This window comes from Mesoplodon bidens (genome assembly GCF_964165515.1).
Source record: "Mesoplodon bidens genome assembly, chromosome: 2".
In the NCBI taxonomy this organism is placed as follows: Eukaryota; Metazoa; Chordata; class Mammalia; order Artiodactyla; family Ziphiidae; genus Mesoplodon; species Mesoplodon bidens.
In genome coordinates this window covers 105,014,199-105,032,695 of record NC_138177.1, presented here as the reverse complement: position 1 = coordinate 105,032,695, position 18,497 = coordinate 105,014,199, and the positions used below count along the sequence as shown (strand labels likewise).

Genomic DNA, 18,497 nt, shown 5'->3' with positions numbered 1-18,497 from the left:
TTGTGTTTTCATTTTGTTTATGGTTTCCTTTGCTGTGCAATACTGATGTGTGATTAGGTCCCATTTGTTTATTTTTGCTTTTATTTCTTTTGCCTGGGGAGACTGACCAAAGAAAACATTGCTATGATTTATATCAGAGAATGTTTTGCCTATATTCTCTTCTAGGAGTTTTATGGTGTCATGTCTTATATTTAAGTCTTTATGCCATCTTGAGTTTATTTTTATGTATGGTGTGAGGGAGTGTTCTAACTTCATTGATTTACATACGGGTGTCCATCTTTCCCAACACCACTTGCTGAAGAGACTGTCTTTTCTCCATTGTTTATTCTTGCCTCCTTTGTCATAGATTAATTGACCATAGGTATGAGTTTATTCCTGGGCTCTCTGTTCTGTTCCATTGATCTATATGTTTCTTTTTGTGCCAGTACCATGCTGTTCCGATTACTGTAGTTTTGTAGTATTGTCTGAAGTCTGAAAGGGTTATGCTTCCAGCTTTGTTCTTTTTCCTCAGGATTGCTTTGGCAATTCTGAGTCTTTTGTGGTTCCATATAAATTTTAGGATTATTTGTTCTAGTTTTGTGAAAAATGTCATGGGTAATTTGATAGGGATCACATTAAATCTGTAGATTGCTTTGGGTAATATGGCCATTTTAACAATATTAATTTTTCCAATCCAAGAGCATGGTTATCTTTCCATTTCCTTCAATCCTCTTCAAATTCCTTTTTCAGTGTTCTATAGTTCTCAGTGTGTAAGACGTTCACCTTCTTGGTTAGGTTTAATCCTAGGGTTTTTGTTTTTTAGTGTGGTTTTAAACAGGATTTTTTTTTTTTTTTTACTTTCCCATTCTGATATTTCATTGTTAGTGTAAAGAAATGCAGCAGACTTCTGTATATTAATCTTGTGTCTTGCTACCTTGCTGAATTCATTTATCAGTTCTAGTCGTTTTTGTATGGAGTCTTTACAGTTTCTTATATAGAGTATCATTCATTTGCATATAATGAGAATTTTACCTCTTCCTTTTCTGATTTGGATACCTTTTATTTCTTTTTCTTGTCTGATTGCTGTGACTAGGGCTCCCAATACTATGTTGAATAGAATTGGGCATCGTTGTTTTGTTCCAGAATTTAGCAGGAAGGCTTTCAGCTTTTCACCCTTTAGTATTATTTTGCCTGTGGGTTTGTCATAAATGACTTTTATTATGTTGGGGTATGTTCCCTCTATACCCATTTTGGCAAGAGTTTTTTTTTTATCATGAATGGATGTTGAATTTTATCAGATGCTTTTTCTGCATCTATTGAGATAATTATGTGGTTTATTTCTTTTCTTTTGTTGATGTGGTGTATCACATTGATTGATTTGTGTATGTGGAACTATCCTTGTGACCCTGGAATGAATACAACTTGATCATGGTGTATGATCCTTTTTTTGTGTTGTTCCTTTATTTTGTTAATGTGGTAAATTATGTTGCTTGATTTTGAAATGTTAAAGCAATCCTGCATTCCTGGAATAATTTCAACTTGGTTGTGATGTTTTATATATTCTGTCTATTGCTGGATTCAGTTTGCTAATATTTTGTTTAAGATTTTTTTAATGTATATTCATGAGATAGTTTGGCCTATAACTTTCCTTTTTTTATAATGTTTTTGTCAGGTTGAGGTCTTAAATTTATGTTGACTTCATAAAATGAGTTGGGAGGCATTTCTTTTCTTTCTATTTTATTCATTTTTTAATGTGTATGAGTAAGATTGATTTTATATGTTTTTAAAATATTTATTTGAATTCACTGAGGAAGTCATCTTGGCCTGTAATAACAGGCCACTTTTCTTTATTAAGTTTTATTTTCATCCTTTTTTAAAGTTAAATTTATTGAATTAGAATTCATATACAATCAAATACACACATTTGAAAGTTCAATTTAATGAGTTTTGACTAATGTATAAACCTGGGTAACTCCCACCACAATCAAGATACAGAGAAGTTTCATCACCTAAAAAGCTCCCTTGTGCCCACTTACCATTAGTACCTTCCCTCTCTCTAGCCCCAGGCAAAAACTGAGTTTCACATGCTTATTTGTCATCTGTATTTCTTTGGTGAGTTTTCTGTTCATATCTTTTGCCCATTTTTTAGTTGGGCTGTTTGTTTTCTTATTGCTGTATTTTCTAAATTATAGTTTATTTTACCTGTCCTAGAATTTCATATAAATGAACTCAGACATATTATTGAGCTTGTTTTGCTCAGCATAATGTTTTTGAGCTTCATCCTTGGGTATTATGTATATCAGTGTTTCACTCAGTTTTTATTGCTGAGTAATATTGCATTGTATGCATACACCACAATTTATTTAACCATTCTCCTGTTGGACATGTTGGTTGTTTTCAGTGTTTAGCTATTATTAATAAAGCTGGTATTAACATTTTTGTGCAAGTATTTGTGTGAATATATATTTTCATTTCTGTTGGGTAAATTCCTACGAGTAGAATTGCTCGGTCATATGGTAAGTGTATGTTAACTTTTTATGAAATTGAGAAACATTTCTCCAAAGAAGTTATACCATTTTACACTCCCACCTGCATGCTGTGAAGAGTTCCAGTTTTTCCATATTTTCCTCACCACTTAATGTTGTCGGTCTTTTAAATATTTGCACTCTAGTAGGTGTGTAGTGGTATCACATTGTGGTTTTAATTTGCATTACCCTGATCACTAGCAATTTTGAGCATCATATTATGTGCTTATTGGCCATTTGCATATCTTACGATGTTTCTGTTCAAATCTTTTACCCATTTTTTTAAAGCACTCTTAGAGAGAGTGATTTGTTACAAATTTTAATATACAGAAACTATTGAGAAACAGACATGTACCTTTTTTCCCCCTTAAAATGAATCATGTACTGTTCTGACCATAGCTTTTTCTAATTTTAATCTAATGCTCAAAACTTGATGTGATGTTATTCTTTATAACAAGCCATAAACATTAGTTTTGTAGTAAAACTGTTTAAATTAATTTGGCTCTTGTCTGATAATTTTTTGTGTGAGTGTGCCCATTTTTTAATAGGATTGCTTATGTTCTTGTATTGAGTTGTATAGTTCTTTATATATTATGGATTCAGTTGTTTGGCAGATATATGTTCTGCAAATATTTTTTCCCAACATTTTGCTCATCGTTCCATTTTCTTAAAAGTGGCTTTAAAAGGACTGAAGTTTTAAATTTTGTTAACATTTAAATTTTTGTTTTTTAAAAAATTGGTTCATGCTTTTTGGTTCCCAAGAAATCTTTGCCTACTCAGAGTTGCAAAGATTTTCACCTGTTTATTTTCCTAGAGATATTATAGTATTAGCTTTTATGTTTAGGTTTTGGTCCATTTTGAGTTAATTTTTGTGTTATGGTGTGAGGTTAACCGTCAACATTCATTTTTTCCCCTCCAAACCTCCAGTTCCAGTACCACTAAAAAAACTTGATCAAGACTGTGTTGAATCTAGAAATTAATTTAGGCAGAATGGACATGTTAACAGTTTTGGGTCTGCAAATCCATGAGCACAGTTTAGCTCTCTCTTAGGTATTTGTAAATTATCTCAGCAATGTTTTAGAACTTTTAATGTAGAGGTCTTGTACTGTTTTGTTATATTTGTTCCTGTGTATTTGACCTTGTTCGCTAATAGTGTAAATGAAATTCTTTTCCTTCATTTTCTAGTTATTCATTATTATGCCTGATTATCTTTGGACATTTTATTGAAAATTTATAGAAATAATTTAATAGTCTGGGTGATGTAATTTTAATGAAGACAAGATTTCCTTTTGCTTCTGGAAAGCATTTAGGCTAGGTGGAGATCACTTTAATCCAGTAAGGGATTGAGCTCATTAAAAGCTGGACTTCAGTTCTAATAAGGGCTTGTCTATTTCCTGTTCATTCTTCTTCCTAATGTGTAGACCTTTCAGAGTCCAACTGGAATCCTGGGGCATCCACCAAAGTCTCTCCTGGGCTTCCCTGGTGGGGCAGTGGTTGAGAGTCCGCCTGCTGATGCAGGGGACATGGGTTCGTGCCCCGGTCCGGGAAGATCCCACGTGCCGTGGAGCGGCTGGGCCCGTGAGCCGTGGCTGCTGAGCCTGCGCGTCCGGAGCCTGTGCTCCACAATGGGAGAGGCCACAACAGTGAGAGGCCCGTGTACCATAAAAAAAAAAAAAAAAAAAGAAAAGAAAAAAGTCTCTCCTCATTGCTGGATCCCAAATTCCAATTTGTGTGCCTCCAAGCCTGTGAAGATTGCCAGAAGCTATGTTTAGCTTCTTAGCCTCTCAACCATTGCTTTTGCTTTCATATTTGGCAGTTGCCTCAATGGGAAAAGTTACGTAAAATATACTTGGATCACTTCTTTTGTCTTCTCTCTTATAACTTGTCTCAAAAGCTACCACCACGGTAGCTTTCTGATGCCTTCAAATCATGATTTCTTTCTTTCTTTTAAAAAAAATAATACATACATAATGTAATATATATATATGTTATATATATATATATATATTTCCAAGCTGTTCAGCAAGAGGGTTGGTCTGAGACAACCTAGTAAGCCATTGCCAGAAGTGTCTTTCTCTTATTCCTCTCCCCCTCTACTTTTCCCTCCCAACCTCCACTAGAATATTCACATTTTCTCTGTATCTCAATTACTGTTATATTCCCTAGAATAGTGCCTAGCACAGAATAGAAGTCAGTAGGTATTTGTTCAGTGAAAGAATGGATGAATTAACATTCTATCTGGGAAGATAGAATGGACATTCAAAAGAAAATATCTTTACTATCATTTTCTCAAACTTAAGAGATAGCTAAGTAGCTATTCTTGAGCATAATTATGGTGAGTTTTGAACTGGAGCTCAGGACCTTTAGAGGAGTTCTAGTCTTTTATTGATGTTTCCTCAACATGTTATGTGACATCGTTTGGTCTTTATTTCTCCATTTGTAAATGATTTCTTACTCTCTTACTCATGGAAATTGTTACTAAAATTTAAGAGCTTTCAAGAGAAAAAAAGTAAGTGGGAGTTCCCTGGTAGCCTAGTGGTTAGGATTCTGGGTTTTCACTGCTGTGCCCCAGATTGAGTCCCAGGTCAGGGAACTGAGATCCCTCAAGTGCATGGCGCAGCCAAAAAAAAAAGAGAGAGAAAAAAAATTAAAAAGATGAAAAGGACATTGGAATTAATGTTTTAATCAAGCAATCAAAATTCTTTGGTATAAGTATAGGCTTATAATTTGTATTATTAAAATCTACCAGTGAATACAATTAAGATGAATAAATTGTTATCATGTTTTAAGAGGTAAAGTTGAAGAGTTCCATAAAAAATTACATTTTGCATTGTGCATAAATGTTTGCCTGTGTTTTTTCCCCCTCTTCCCTTTAGGGCCATTTTAAGTGTGAGATCTAGTTATTTTGCTGCAATGCTGAGTGGCTGTTGGGCTGAAAGCTCCCAAGAGTACATTACTCTTCAAGGGTAAGCAGAATTTTTACAAGGCAGCTTGACTGCAAATGATTATAAATAATGCTTGTAATACAAAGCACTTTTCATGAATCTGATTTCCCTGTATGTTCAATGAAATGTTTCTCATGTGGTACAATTCAGCAAAGTACACTTTCTGAAAATGAGAGGTAGTTGGGAACATTTAGTAATAGAGATAGTGTGTTAGTCTTCTCAGACTACCATAACAAGATACCACAAACTGGGTGGTTTAAACAGCAAAGATTTGTTTTCTCACAGTTCTGCAAGATCAAGATGCCAGCAAGGTTGGTGTCTGGTGAGAGCTCTTACCTTGGGTCCTTGGGTTGTAGATAGGCACTTTTCTACTGTGTACTCCAAGGACGTTCTTTTTAAGTGCATGGGGCTGGGGGGCAGGGAGGTAAAAGGAAGGTAGAAGGAGAGAGCTCACTCTCTGGTGTTCTTCTTATAAGGATACTAATCCTATCACATCAGGGCTGGGCCCCACCCTTACTACCTCATTTAACCTTAATTATTTCCTTAGAAGCCCCATGTCCATATAGGTACACAGGAGTTAGGGCTTCAATATATGAATTTGAGTGGGTGGGGGAACACAGATATTCAGTCTGTAATAGGTAGTTTCTTAAAGAATAATTTGGATAGGTGTGGATTTCACTGACCTGTGATAGTGCAATGGTGAATCTACACAGTTGGTGGCAGTTTAAACTGCTGAGACAGTTATTAAGAGATGAACTACTTCCTTAAATGGTGAAATAGAATATTTTTTGGTCACAGATGATCACTGTGAGAATCTGGAGGGTACAATATGGGAGGGGCTCTGTCAGTAGGAAAACTGCCTGGGCGTCCTGAGGGAGCCTGTCAGCCCTGCATCATTTACACTGCTGATGTTTCCTCGACTGGGTCAATCATGGCTAGAGGGTTGGGTGTGGAATGGTGGTAGTGGTGATTCCATAACAGTGGATGCATGGAAAGTATTGATAAATTCTCACTATTATTTACACTGGCCTATAATCTTGAGCCTTCTAGGTTACAGCTGTCTGGTTTGCTTACTAACTAAAATTGATCCCCAAATGGCTCTCATTTTTAATTTCTCAGTCTATAAAATATGGAAAATTGAAACATTATTTGTAAGAATATGTTATGTGTTTTTATTTATTTTTTGTATTTCATTCATTTAATAGAAATGAAACACATATGCAGAAGAACCTAAACCTCCTTTCTTTTTTACCAGGGTTTTAGAGAGTTGTGTTTTAATTATATTACCTATCACAGTTTCGATACACATATCACAATCTGACAATCACCAGGTAGTTTCTGATTATGGAAGATTTTGTACTCCAAGCAAAGAGTTTATTAGCCTATGGGTAAAAGGAATGTGTAGTTGAATCAGCTGGTGAAATCTTATCATTCACTGTTGAAAAACAACCTGAAAGATATATATATCCTACCAAGAAGTCCTCTTCCTTTATGGTGGGATTTAAAATATCTGCTGAATATAGGAAGAGGGATAATGCTAGCAGAGGCCAGAATTTCTCTAAGTGTGTCAATCCTAGGGATATTCACTCTAGTGTAATTTTGGAAACATGTCCAGGGACTGTGTTTCAGATGTTTTAGATATCATTTTTTAAAACTGTCAATCTTCTCTCATTAGAACTGAATTCAATAAAATTTAAATGAAGAGATAACCTAGTTTGACTCAGAATGCAACTTTTTTGGCATTTATTAAAAATCATGCAATTCTATGTAGTGAGATAAAGGTCAAAAGAAGTGTATGATTATTGGACCTTACATGACAGCAGGGGAAAGTAATTTACAGAGAACACTTGTCTAATTTTGTAGAAGAAATCTTAGTTGCTTATATGTTTAGTGACAATTTTTACTATCTGATACCTATTAACGTATATATACCTTTGTTCCTCTCTCCAAATAGATTCTGTCCTCAGTAGTGATAATACCTTACAATAACATCATATATTTTCTAGGTTTCTTCCACACTTATGGTGCCCTTTAATTTTTAGAATCAGTCTTTTTTTTTTTTTTTTTTTTTTTTTGTTTGCGGTACGCGGGCCTCTCACTGTTGTGGCCTCTCCCGTTGCGGAGCACAGGCTCCAGACGTGCAGGCCCAGCAGCCATGGCTTACGGGCCCAGCTGCTCTGTGGCATGTGGGATCTTCCCGGACCGGGGTACGAACCCGTGTACCCTGCATCAGCAGGCAGACTCTTAACCACTGTGCCACCAGGGAAGCCCCAAGAGAGGAAGAGAATTTTAAGCAGAGTGAACAGTATCTGCTAAGGCATGGATGTATAAAGAATTATAAGTAGTTCAGGTATAAGTAATGGCAGTTTACTTATCTTGGAACAGCTGCTAGAGAGGGAGAACTAGAGATCAGATGATAAAGAACATTGTACACCAAGCTAAAGAATTTAGGCTTTTTTCCAAGGTGCTATGGAGAATTGTTGAAGGGTTTTTAAAGTCAGGGGCTATATCAGATTTACATTTTAGTAAAGTCACTCTAATAACAATGTGGGAAATGGGATGCAAGGAGATAATTTCAGGCAAGAAGCCCACACGAGAGGATACATTATCATAGTACAGAGGAGAGAAACTGAGAGGCTAAACCAGGGCAGTGAAAGGGGGAATTAGACAGCAGAGGCTGAATTCAAGAAAATTTTCAAGGTATAAAATGACAGAATATAATGAGGGAGAGAATTAAGATGAACCTCCAGCTCTGACTTAGGCATTTAGATTATTGTTCAGTCTTCTTTTTGTTATTCCTGTTTTGTTCATAGCACTGTTGCAGGACTTCTTGCATCTTGTCCCACCTTCTATTCCTCGGTACCAAGGAGAGTGAATTATCCAACAACCATTGGGCATTGGTCAGGACGAACTCTAGATGAGAGGTAATTTGATTTCTTTTCTCCTTTCTTCTCTGCTGAACCCGTGTAAAGAGGTGATGGGGAAGAGGGGCATCTGCTATCCATCTTTGCTATCTGTTGGAGTTTTGAGGGGGCCTCAATAAATGGTATACTTTCTTCCTGCTCAAAATGAGACAAAAGACTCAGCAGATGAAGTTAGAAAACATTTTGTTGATTTTTGATAAAAACTGTTAAAGCAGTAAAATGTGCTTTAACGCAAGAGCCAAAGTTGATTTGCTTGCTATGTCTACTCTAAGACAGCCCACATGAGAGAAAGTCTGAATCTGGACAGCGGATGCACTTCTTCCTCATCACCTCTTACCACTGGTTCAGCAGAGAAGAAAGGAGAAAAGGAATCAAATTACCTCTCATCTCAAGTTCCTCTTGATCAACAGCCAGTGGTTGTTGTCTACCAACCAGATAATTAACTTCCCTTGATACAGAGGAATACAGGGTGGGACAAGATGAAGAAGTCCTGTAACAGTGCTATGAACAAAATAAGAAAAACAGAAAGAAGACCGAATTTGGGGTGTTGGGAGAGGAAGTCATGAATTTAGAGTTTGAGATCTAGTAGTCAGTGGGACATAAAGATTATCACTTCAGACTACTTCTTAAGTCATGTCTTTACTTTTAAATCTGTAAAATGAGGATCTTGGCAGAGCTAGAGCCACTGGATAGGTATTACAAATTAAGAAATCTATACAGCATAACAAGACTCTTTCTAGTGAGTAGAGTTGTCCATCCCAGGCTTTAAGCAAGACCAGAGGCCATTTGTCAAGGATGCTGAGAAGGATTTCTTAATGAGCCAGAGGTTGAACTATGACCTCTAAAGTCCTTTCTAACTTTGTCTATCATGGAAGATGCCCAAAAAATAATCCGTTATTTTATAATATACTAATAACATTTTATAGCATATAAAAACCCATAGCTGCAGTTATGCTTCATTTTTAAATTAATGGCATACCTCATGGATGTTATTCGAAGAATATATTCTTCAGATAAAAATGAGATTAGAACTTTATCTTGGCTAAAGTTTATGGGAAAATAGAATGTATCATTGCTATCAGTTAAATCTTAATTATTTCTGGATTTGAGTATAGCTTTCTTTTACTTTTCAGGATAAGCCATGTAGAAATGAATGTTTTGATACATTTTATATATGGCGGAACTTTGGACTTTCCAGACAAAGCTAATGTTGGGTATGTATGATTTTTTAATGATTTTAAATATAAAAGTATTAATATTTTGTGGCTTCTGCTTTGTTGAGCTTTGTTTAAAAGTGTCAATGAAGTAGAAGCTTCAATTTTATTGTCTATTTTGCCTATCTTATGTGTATTTTGGGAATATCTAAAAATAGTAAGTCACCTTATTTAGAAGAAAAGATGATCTAGCAACTCACAGTAATAAGATTAAGAAAAGTCTATTACACTTAAATTATGTTAGAAAAACTTAATATTTGTTTTGGAAAATAGATGACAGGTTTTTATAAAATTAACTGAACTTTTATCAAATTTGGAATAATTTTTTTACTACTTTATTTTTTAATTTTAGGGTGTCAAAAGAAAAGGAAAAAAACCCTAAAATTAATCTGAGAATTTAGGCATCCTAAAGATTAACGGGACTTCCCTGGCAGTCTAGCGGTTAAGGTTCCACGCTTCCACTGCAGGGGGAGTGGGTCCGATCCCTGGTCAGGGAGCTAAGATCCTGCATGCCGGGTGATGTGGCCAAAAAAAAAAGTAGTATGATTCTTTAGTACTCTATGGTGAAATGCCGTCTAAGCTGCTGAAATCCTACTGGAGAGTGAAATCTATTTTGCTCTTCTAATTTTCTGAATGTTCTCTCCTTTTATTGCTATTCTAACATCAGGCAAATGAAGGCTGCTCTTTTAATTTTAAATATTCATTAGTTCCTTTAGTTATAAACTGAATAAATATGATTTGGGGGAGAAGGTATCATGAGTCAAAGGGATTAAGTACTGAAGTTTTGCCCCTGGAAACCTATAAGAAATTTTATCATGGTATCAAGGCTTGTAGGTTTCCTAAGTACCTAAAGTATGTGTGGGTACTCAGAAATACTTGCCAATTGAAAGAAGCAACGGAAACCCTCTGAATCATTGGATGCCATCTCCAATCTTATGGTCATTTGTAGGCATTTTCAATATGATAAGCATCAATTAGTTGCCCTCCCCCTAAATTTTTATTATTCGTATTTGTTGTGAAGAGTTGTAACTTCTACAGCCTTTGAAGCAGTTTCCTGGGCTTTGTTGCATATGACTAGGAATATGAGGGGAGTTCGATTGAAACATCTCCAAATTTACTTCGTGTTATTCCCCACAAATCAAATCAAGTTATGGGCTTTCAACTTTTGACCTATGTCCTTTTTATAATCTATAAAGAGTATCTATTATGTAGGGTATAAAGTTGGAATTAAAATAATTAAGATTGGGCTTCCCTGGTGGTGCAGTGGTTGAGAGTGTGACTGCCGATGCAGGGGACACGGGTTCGTGCCCCGGTCTGGGAGGACCCCACATGCCGTGGAGCGGCTGGGCCTGTGAGCCATGGCCGCTGAGCCTGTGCATCCAGAGCCTGTGCTCCGCAACGGGAGAGGCCACAACAGTGGGAGGCCCGTGTACCGCCAAAAGAAAAAATTAAGATTATTCTTTTTTCTAAACTATATATTATCAAAAAATTATTGTGTATTATGCCTTGGTTTTTAAATTGAAGAATTAACAGTGCATCTATTTTTATTTTAGGCAGATACTCAATATGGCTGATATGTATGGACTAGAAGGATTAAAAGAAGTAGCAATCTATATTTTAAGAAGAGATTACTGTAATTTCTTTCAGAAGGTAATTATTGAGTCTTAGAAATCTTTTACCTAGTGCTTAAAGTCACCCATTATTACCTACTAGCTTTTTAACTCTGTTAGTGTTGTCATTTTAACTAATGAGAACCCTAACTGAGAAATAACTCTTAGGATGTGCTTGCAGAAAACAGAAATTAATTCAGATCATTTTAAGTAAGATAAAGTTGAGGTGGGGGTTTACTGAAATGATATGGAAATATTCTATATAATTCAAAGGTGGAGTGTATGGTTGGGACTCGCAGTTAGGGTTTGGAGCTAAGAGAAAGGAAGTTTGGGAACTACTTTCTCCGTTTATCAAAGGGCTACACAGTGCTTCATTGGTTCTTTTCCCTGAAAGGACATTCCTCCTTCCTACCACTTCTCTTTATAGCATGTACTTGGGGTGTGATATAGTTCTCTTCTACTTCTCTCCCCCAGGTGCTATATGAATAGTGACTTTTTAATTTTAGTTTATGCAAATGTAAATTTATTGTCTAAAAAAAGATACTATACTATGCATTTCAAAGCCATTTTGTACATTATTCTTAGATTCACCATTGTTCTAATTTTCTCTGCTATTTTTTATTTTTTTATTTACGCTTTTCTACATTTTCTAAATTTTCTACCATGGTCATGTATTACTATTATAATCAACAAAAAACAAATCTTAAAAGAATTTTTTACATCAATAGTCCCCTCTTATTGGCTATTTGAGCCAACAATATGCATTGTAATTATGTAATTTTAATAATTTTAATCACATTTAAATTTAGATTTTTTTGTTGGATAGGACTTTTCCTATCTGTCTATAAGTTGTAGCTGAGGAATTACCCCATGTGCTAAAACAGAGTCATGAACTGGGTCTACCACCCCTACCAACCCTTCAAGGTTCACAGAGAAACAGTTAAACTCCTTAGCTACCTTTAATCAACCATTCATTCCAGCCTCTATAAGTAAGGGAGCTAGAAGAAGGAGCACAGTCTGTGGTGTCCTCAGCATTGCAGAAAGTGGAGAATCCTGGTGAAAGACTTTTCCTTCTCTTTCATCTTCCCCCATCTTCCCAGCCAAGAGAAAGTTAAGAGCCTGTTCCAAATAAAGATTAAAGATAGGGGTATCTGCAGTGAGGAGATAATGTCTTCTCAGCCCCGAGATGGACATCTATCATATCTGTATAACCAGTCCACTCTGGAACTTCCATCAAAGAAGAAAAGAAAGTACTAAGAGATTTCTTGGAAGAGCCTGGAATATGTCTCAGGAACCAGTGAGAATATACTTGAATATGGAGATTTCTTAAGGGAGGAGGAGGCTTGCTGGAGAAGCCAGTACTAGCCTGGTGACTAGAAGCAATAGTTATTGTCATAGATAGAAAAAAATAATGGAGAGTCCATTCCACACCCCAATTATACATGGTATGCAGGGAAGTAAAGGGACCTTAGTGGTTCAATGAAGATTAGAAGAGACTGATACAGGGTCAAATGACAGTGTCCCACATAAGGAGGCATCAAGCATCATGAACCCTAGAAGAACTTTTACCACTGAGAGGTTAGGGTGAAGTTCAGTCTCTCTCTTAACAAGCCACCACATTAGCAAAGGCCACCAACATCTGGATTAGAGTAGTAGTCAAGGACATCTCCCTATTACCATGTTGGTCACTGGTTAGTTACATAAGGTGACCATAGCCATCCATAACCCTCTTCCACAGGAGTTAGACCCACAAAACGGAGGAGCAAGAGACCATGTTCTATTCTCCATTCCAGATCTCCCCAACTAAAAGTGTAGTCAGTGATGGGGAGTGAAAGATTTAAATCGAGTATGAGATAGGTGTTTAAATAGTACTATACTGAATTTCAATACCAAAAGTAACCAGAAGTTACTGGAATTTGCCTATAATCATTAAAATATGGGAAAAGAGGGAATTTGACACAGCATGGTTGATAGCACTAATTGGGGAAAGAAAGTTTTGTTAGTATCTCCTTTAAACTGAGACTCCTCAATAAACCAATTGCATGAAACATTTAAAAAATAATCTCTTATATGTATTGTCTTTGGACCATTGCCTCTACTTTTTAGTATGTTCATGAGTATACACAGGTTACATGCAGCTTCTTATATTTTACTTTCAATAATTCACTTAATTTTAAAAATACAAAAGGCATATTTGTTGCCATTAAAACAACAGAAGATGAAATGCTTTTAAATTATCAATATGGCATTTTGTTGAAAATTTTACTTTATTTTGATGAAGTCTGTATTACTGTGGTAATAGATATTTGAGAGGAATTTTTGTTTTTATTGACCTGATCTTTAAATTATTTGCTTTACATATTTTAACAATATATATTTTGATATATTTTTGAATGTATAATTTTTAACTTCTAGATCTCAATTATGCAGTTTCTTGGCAGTGACTTAAATATAGTAAATCTATAATAGCACATGCCACAGTAATATATGATGGGATATAATATGGTGGTTAACTGGCCCCAGAACTCTTTTTTTTTTTTTTTTTTTTGCGGTACGCGGGCCTCTCACTGCTGTGGCCTCTCCCGTTGCGGGGCACAGGCTCCGGATGCGCAGGCTCAGCGGCCATGGCTCACGGGCCCAGCCGCTCCGCGGCACATGGGATCCTCCCAGACCGGGGCACGAACCCATATCCCCTGCATCGGCAGGCGGACTCTCAACCACTGCGCCACCAGGGAGGCCCGGCCCCAGAACTCTTGGCAAGCTAGCTTCAGTCATTTCATTAACTTCACAATCTTGCCTTTTTTAAAAGTAAATTTTAGAACTTCGTTTATAGGATTATAGTGGGTTTTACATTATGTTTTTTGCCACTGATTTAAAAATATATCTTAGGTTATAATTTAAATATATGTCTTCCCAAATTTTACAAGCAGGTTTTGAAGATGACTAAAGGTCAGTCATCCTATTACAAAGACACTTAGGATATCAGCATTTCCATATAAGTAAAATTCTTAGAAAGCTAAAGTTATCCCTTTAAGCCAGGGGTAAGTATACTTTTTCTATAAAAGGCTAGATAGTTAATATTCTAGGCTTTGTGGGCCATACAGTCTCCATCACAACTACTCAGCTTTGCTGTTGTAGACCAAAAACAGCTATGGACAATATGTAGATGGAACAGCATGGAAATGTTCCAATAAAACTTTATTCACAAAACAGTGGTGGGCTAGTTTTGGCCCACAAGCTGGTTTGCTAGCCTTTGCCTTTAAGCAGCAAATTATTTTGCATTTTAATATTTTGTATGGAAATTATTCTTAAGTTATACATCAAGTAGTGGACTTTGTGTTGTGGAGGGCTGGTTATTCCTAAATAAAATTAGATTGCTAGACTTCTTAACTCTTGTGCTTACTTTTATAATTTTTTATGCTTCTGGATGCTTTTAGGTTGTCAATTATGTCTATACCAGTAGTCTCTTCCCTTATACTACTTTTATCTTATCTGAAGTGGGTCAGAAAACCAAATTATTTAACTTAGTAGAATTACTGTATAATTTATATAGCAATAGCCATTTCTGATTTTAGGACAATTTAGAGTACCTTCAGTTATCTCAAAGGGAATAACTAAATTGTTGATGTGCAAAAAAAGGTATTTACAGTTAATTTCCTAAGTAGTATGTAACACCTTTAGGAGAAGGGTATTAGGAAATCAAATTAATAGCAATTTGTAATTTTAAAAGTTGGGGGACTTCCATAGTGGTGCAGTGGTTAAGAATTCGCCTGCCAATGCAGGGGACACGGGTTCGATCCCTGGTCCAGGAAGATCCCACGTGCCGTGGAGCAACTAAGCCTGTGCACCACAACTACTGAGCCTGTGCTCTAGAGCCTGTGAGCCACAACTACTGAGCCTGCACGCCTAAAGCCCGTGCTCCACAACAAGAGAAGCCACCGTAATGAGAAGCCCACGCACCGCAATGAAACGTAGCTCCTGCTTGCCACAACTAGAGAAAGCCCGCGCACGGCAACAAAGACACAACGCAGCCAAAAATAAATAAATTAATAATGAAATGGAAAAAAAAATCTATTAAAAAAATTGGAAATCAGTGACCTTATTTGAAGGACTATGCTGGAGGCATTTCTGAAGAAGCTTTTGCTCTTCTCTGAGTGCAGGGTATCTTCAGATACACATTTAGAGACTATATATACATATTGGTTGATTGCTGGTCTTTATTAAGTGTATAAACTCAAATAACAACTAATGAATGTGTACAAAGAGAAGCTGAACTCTATTCACCCTAATAGGGCAATAGATGTGCTTAGGAACATAGTCTAAAAAACTGAAAATACATGGCACAGGTAATATGTAGCACATATTGAGGCTTAACACCAAGAGCAGTGAGTTCTTCACTACTTGTATCTACGTTTTATTTATTTATTGTTTTAGTTCATTACCTCTGTATATGTGCTTTTTAAAAATATGTTTATATAATCATGATCTAATTAAATTCTGTCATTTTGTTTGAGGTCAATGTAGGACCTCCCATTTCACATGTACTTAAAGTTATATTTATACTTTAGGAAGCAGATTAGACCATATGGTTGTGTTGCAATGTGATGTGCTAGAAATTATTATACCACTTGTACTCTAGAAAATATTTACGCTAAAAGAAATTAGAATATAAACTGTGTACATTCTGGCAGCTAAAAGAACTCAAATGCTATGCTATAAAAACTAAAGTTTATCAGTGATACTTGATTTTAAAAGAATAACAGACTTTTGAATTACATATATTTATTCTCCAGTTTAGGTATGTAAATCAGATCATTTTTATGAACCAAATACTTTTAGCCTCTGTAAGTTGAAAAAGAATAAATGTAGTGTTTTCTGTCAATTTTAGCCTGTTCCCAGAAGGTTGGCATCTATATTAGAATGCCTGATTATTGCTCATTCAGTTGGAGTGGAAAGTCTTTTTGCTGACTGCATGAAGTAAGTGAACTGAAGTAGTGCTGATACTATTAATTTAGGGATTCTGTTCTTCCATTCTCCTAATTTTCTGGGAAATTTTAGACTTGGCCTATTTTCTTGGGCACAATGTAAATAGCTTAATGCTTAACTGGTTACAACAATTGAGGAGAAGTATTGATGTAGATATTACTCAAGATGCTTGGAATCAATGTTATTTTAGCTGAACCATGGTTACTAAAATCCATGCACATAACCCAGAGTGGATTTGAAATAAATGTTTACAGAAGAGGGAACTTAGTTAAGTCCATTATAGCACTCACAAAATTAACTGTTAGGGTTAGTCAAAACATAATATATGTAAAACTTATATTATTGAAAACCAAAATGTTACTGAATATTATAATGAAAAATATTTTCATTTCTTTAACTTGAGATTCTTTGATTTTTAACAGGTGGATTGTAAAGCATTTTGCAAGGTTTTGGTCTGAGAGAAGCTTTGCAAATGTACCTCCTGAGATTCAGAAAAGTTGTCTTAATATGTTGATTCAGTCTTTAGTAAGTATAACCTGAATACTTTGTGTTTGTCATTTATTAAATTTTATATAGGTACTTTCTGTGTTTTAAATACAAATGTAGAATTATATTATAAAAGCAAGATGAAAGGACCAATTCCAGATAACCCAGAACCAATTCAGAGAATCTGTCTTTAAGACTCTGTTCCTCTGTACCAAATGCATTAGAATTCAGTCAGAGAATCACAATCACTAGAAAGTACACGTTGGATCATGAACAAAAGGGGCATGGTGCCAGGGTCGGTTATGCATTGGCTCAGTAGCAGGGACCTCGACTCATTAAGGTGGATTTGGGTGCAACACTGAAACAGTGGCACCATTCTCTAAGAGGACCAGCCATCTACCTGCTGGCAGGTTAATTACATTGCACCACTTCAACATGGAAAAGGCAGTGCTTTGTTCGCAGTGTAATAAACATTTGCTCTGGATATGGATTTGCCTTCCTTACTTCCAGTGTTTCTAGTAAAACCACTATCCGTGGACTTACTGCCTTTTTCACCACCATAGTATTCCACACAGCATCACTTCTGACTAAAGAACTCACTTTATAGCAAATGAAGTATGGCAGTGGGCCCATGCTTACTGATTTCACCTGTCCTACTGTGCTCCCTATCATCCTGAAGCAGCTGGCTTGATAGAATGGAGGAATGGCCTTTTGAAGACTTGTTTACAGTGCAGCTACGTGGCAGTGCCTTGTGGGATTGGGGCAGTGTCCTCCAGGAGGCTGTGAATGCTCTAAATCAGTTTTTGATTTATGATGCTATTTCTTAACATAACTAGGATTCATGGGTACAGAAATCAAGGTGTGGAAATGAGAGTGGCTCCACGTATAATTACTCCTAGCGATCCACTAGCAAAATTTTTGCTTCTTGTCCCTATAACTTTAGGATCTGCTGATCTAGAGGTCTTAGTTCCAAAGAGAAGAATGTTTTCACCTATGAACACAGTGATTCCATTGAAATGGAAGTTGGGACCACCTCCTTCTGGCCACTTTGTAAATCAATAGGCAGAGAAGGGGAATTATTATTAGATTGAGCCTGACTGTTTTTTTTTAAACATCTTTATTGGAGTATAATTGCTTTACAATGCTATGTTAGTTTCTGCTGTACAACAAAGTGAATCAGCTATATGTATATATATATATCCCCATATCTCCTCCCTCTTGCGTCTCCCTCCCACCCTCCCTATCCCACCCCTCTACGTGGTCACAAAGCACCAAGCTGATCTCCCTGTGCTATGCAGCTGCTTCCCACCAGCTAACTATAAGGAGAAATTGGGTTGGTGCTATATAATGTGGGGAAGGAGAAATATATCTGGAATGCAGTACTCCCATGTCCTATGGTTAAAATCAATGGAAAAACTCAATTTAAGCAGCACTGATACTGGCCCAGATTCTTCAGGAATGAAAGTTTGGGCCACCTTACCAGATAAAGAACTATAAACAGCAGGGGTACTTGCTGAGGACAAAGGGAACATGTAATGGTTGCAGGAAAAGGTATGAATAAATACTAGGTATGACCACGTGACCAGTTATAGAAATTAGCACTGTAGTAGTTATGATGTAAACATATTCATTTCCCCTTTTTATATGAATGTTTATGTATATATTAACCAAGTAATTTTTTTCCCACTGTCTCCTTCCCCTACCATTTAGTATAAGACATGTTAACTATATCTCTGTATTTAAGTTACAGGATACTAAGGGGTAGTCTGAATCAGTTTGAAGAGAGACTTTGTATCCTATTTTAGGGAGAGGGTTAGCATGTTTGTTT

General features: G+C 36.2%; 1 protein-coding gene across 3 annotated transcripts in view; it reads left to right on the top strand.

Moving 5' to 3' along the window:
- The window catches only part of BTBD8 (BTB domain containing 8), an 89,659-nt gene that overhangs the window by 44,631 nt on the left and 26,531 nt on the right, over positions 1–18,497 (top strand). For all 3 annotated transcript variants that reach the window (XM_081226543.1, XM_081226542.1, XM_081226544.1), the window contains 5 exons: positions 5,381–5,470; positions 9,507–9,587; positions 11,141–11,237; positions 16,086–16,174; positions 16,606–16,708. In XM_081226543.1, coding sequence (XP_081082669.1) covers positions 5,381–5,470; positions 9,507–9,587; positions 11,141–11,237; positions 16,086–16,174; positions 16,606–16,708 — 460 coding nt within the window. The remainder of the gene's footprint in view (positions 1–5,380; positions 5,471–9,506; positions 9,588–11,140; positions 11,238–16,085; positions 16,175–16,605; positions 16,709–18,497) is intronic.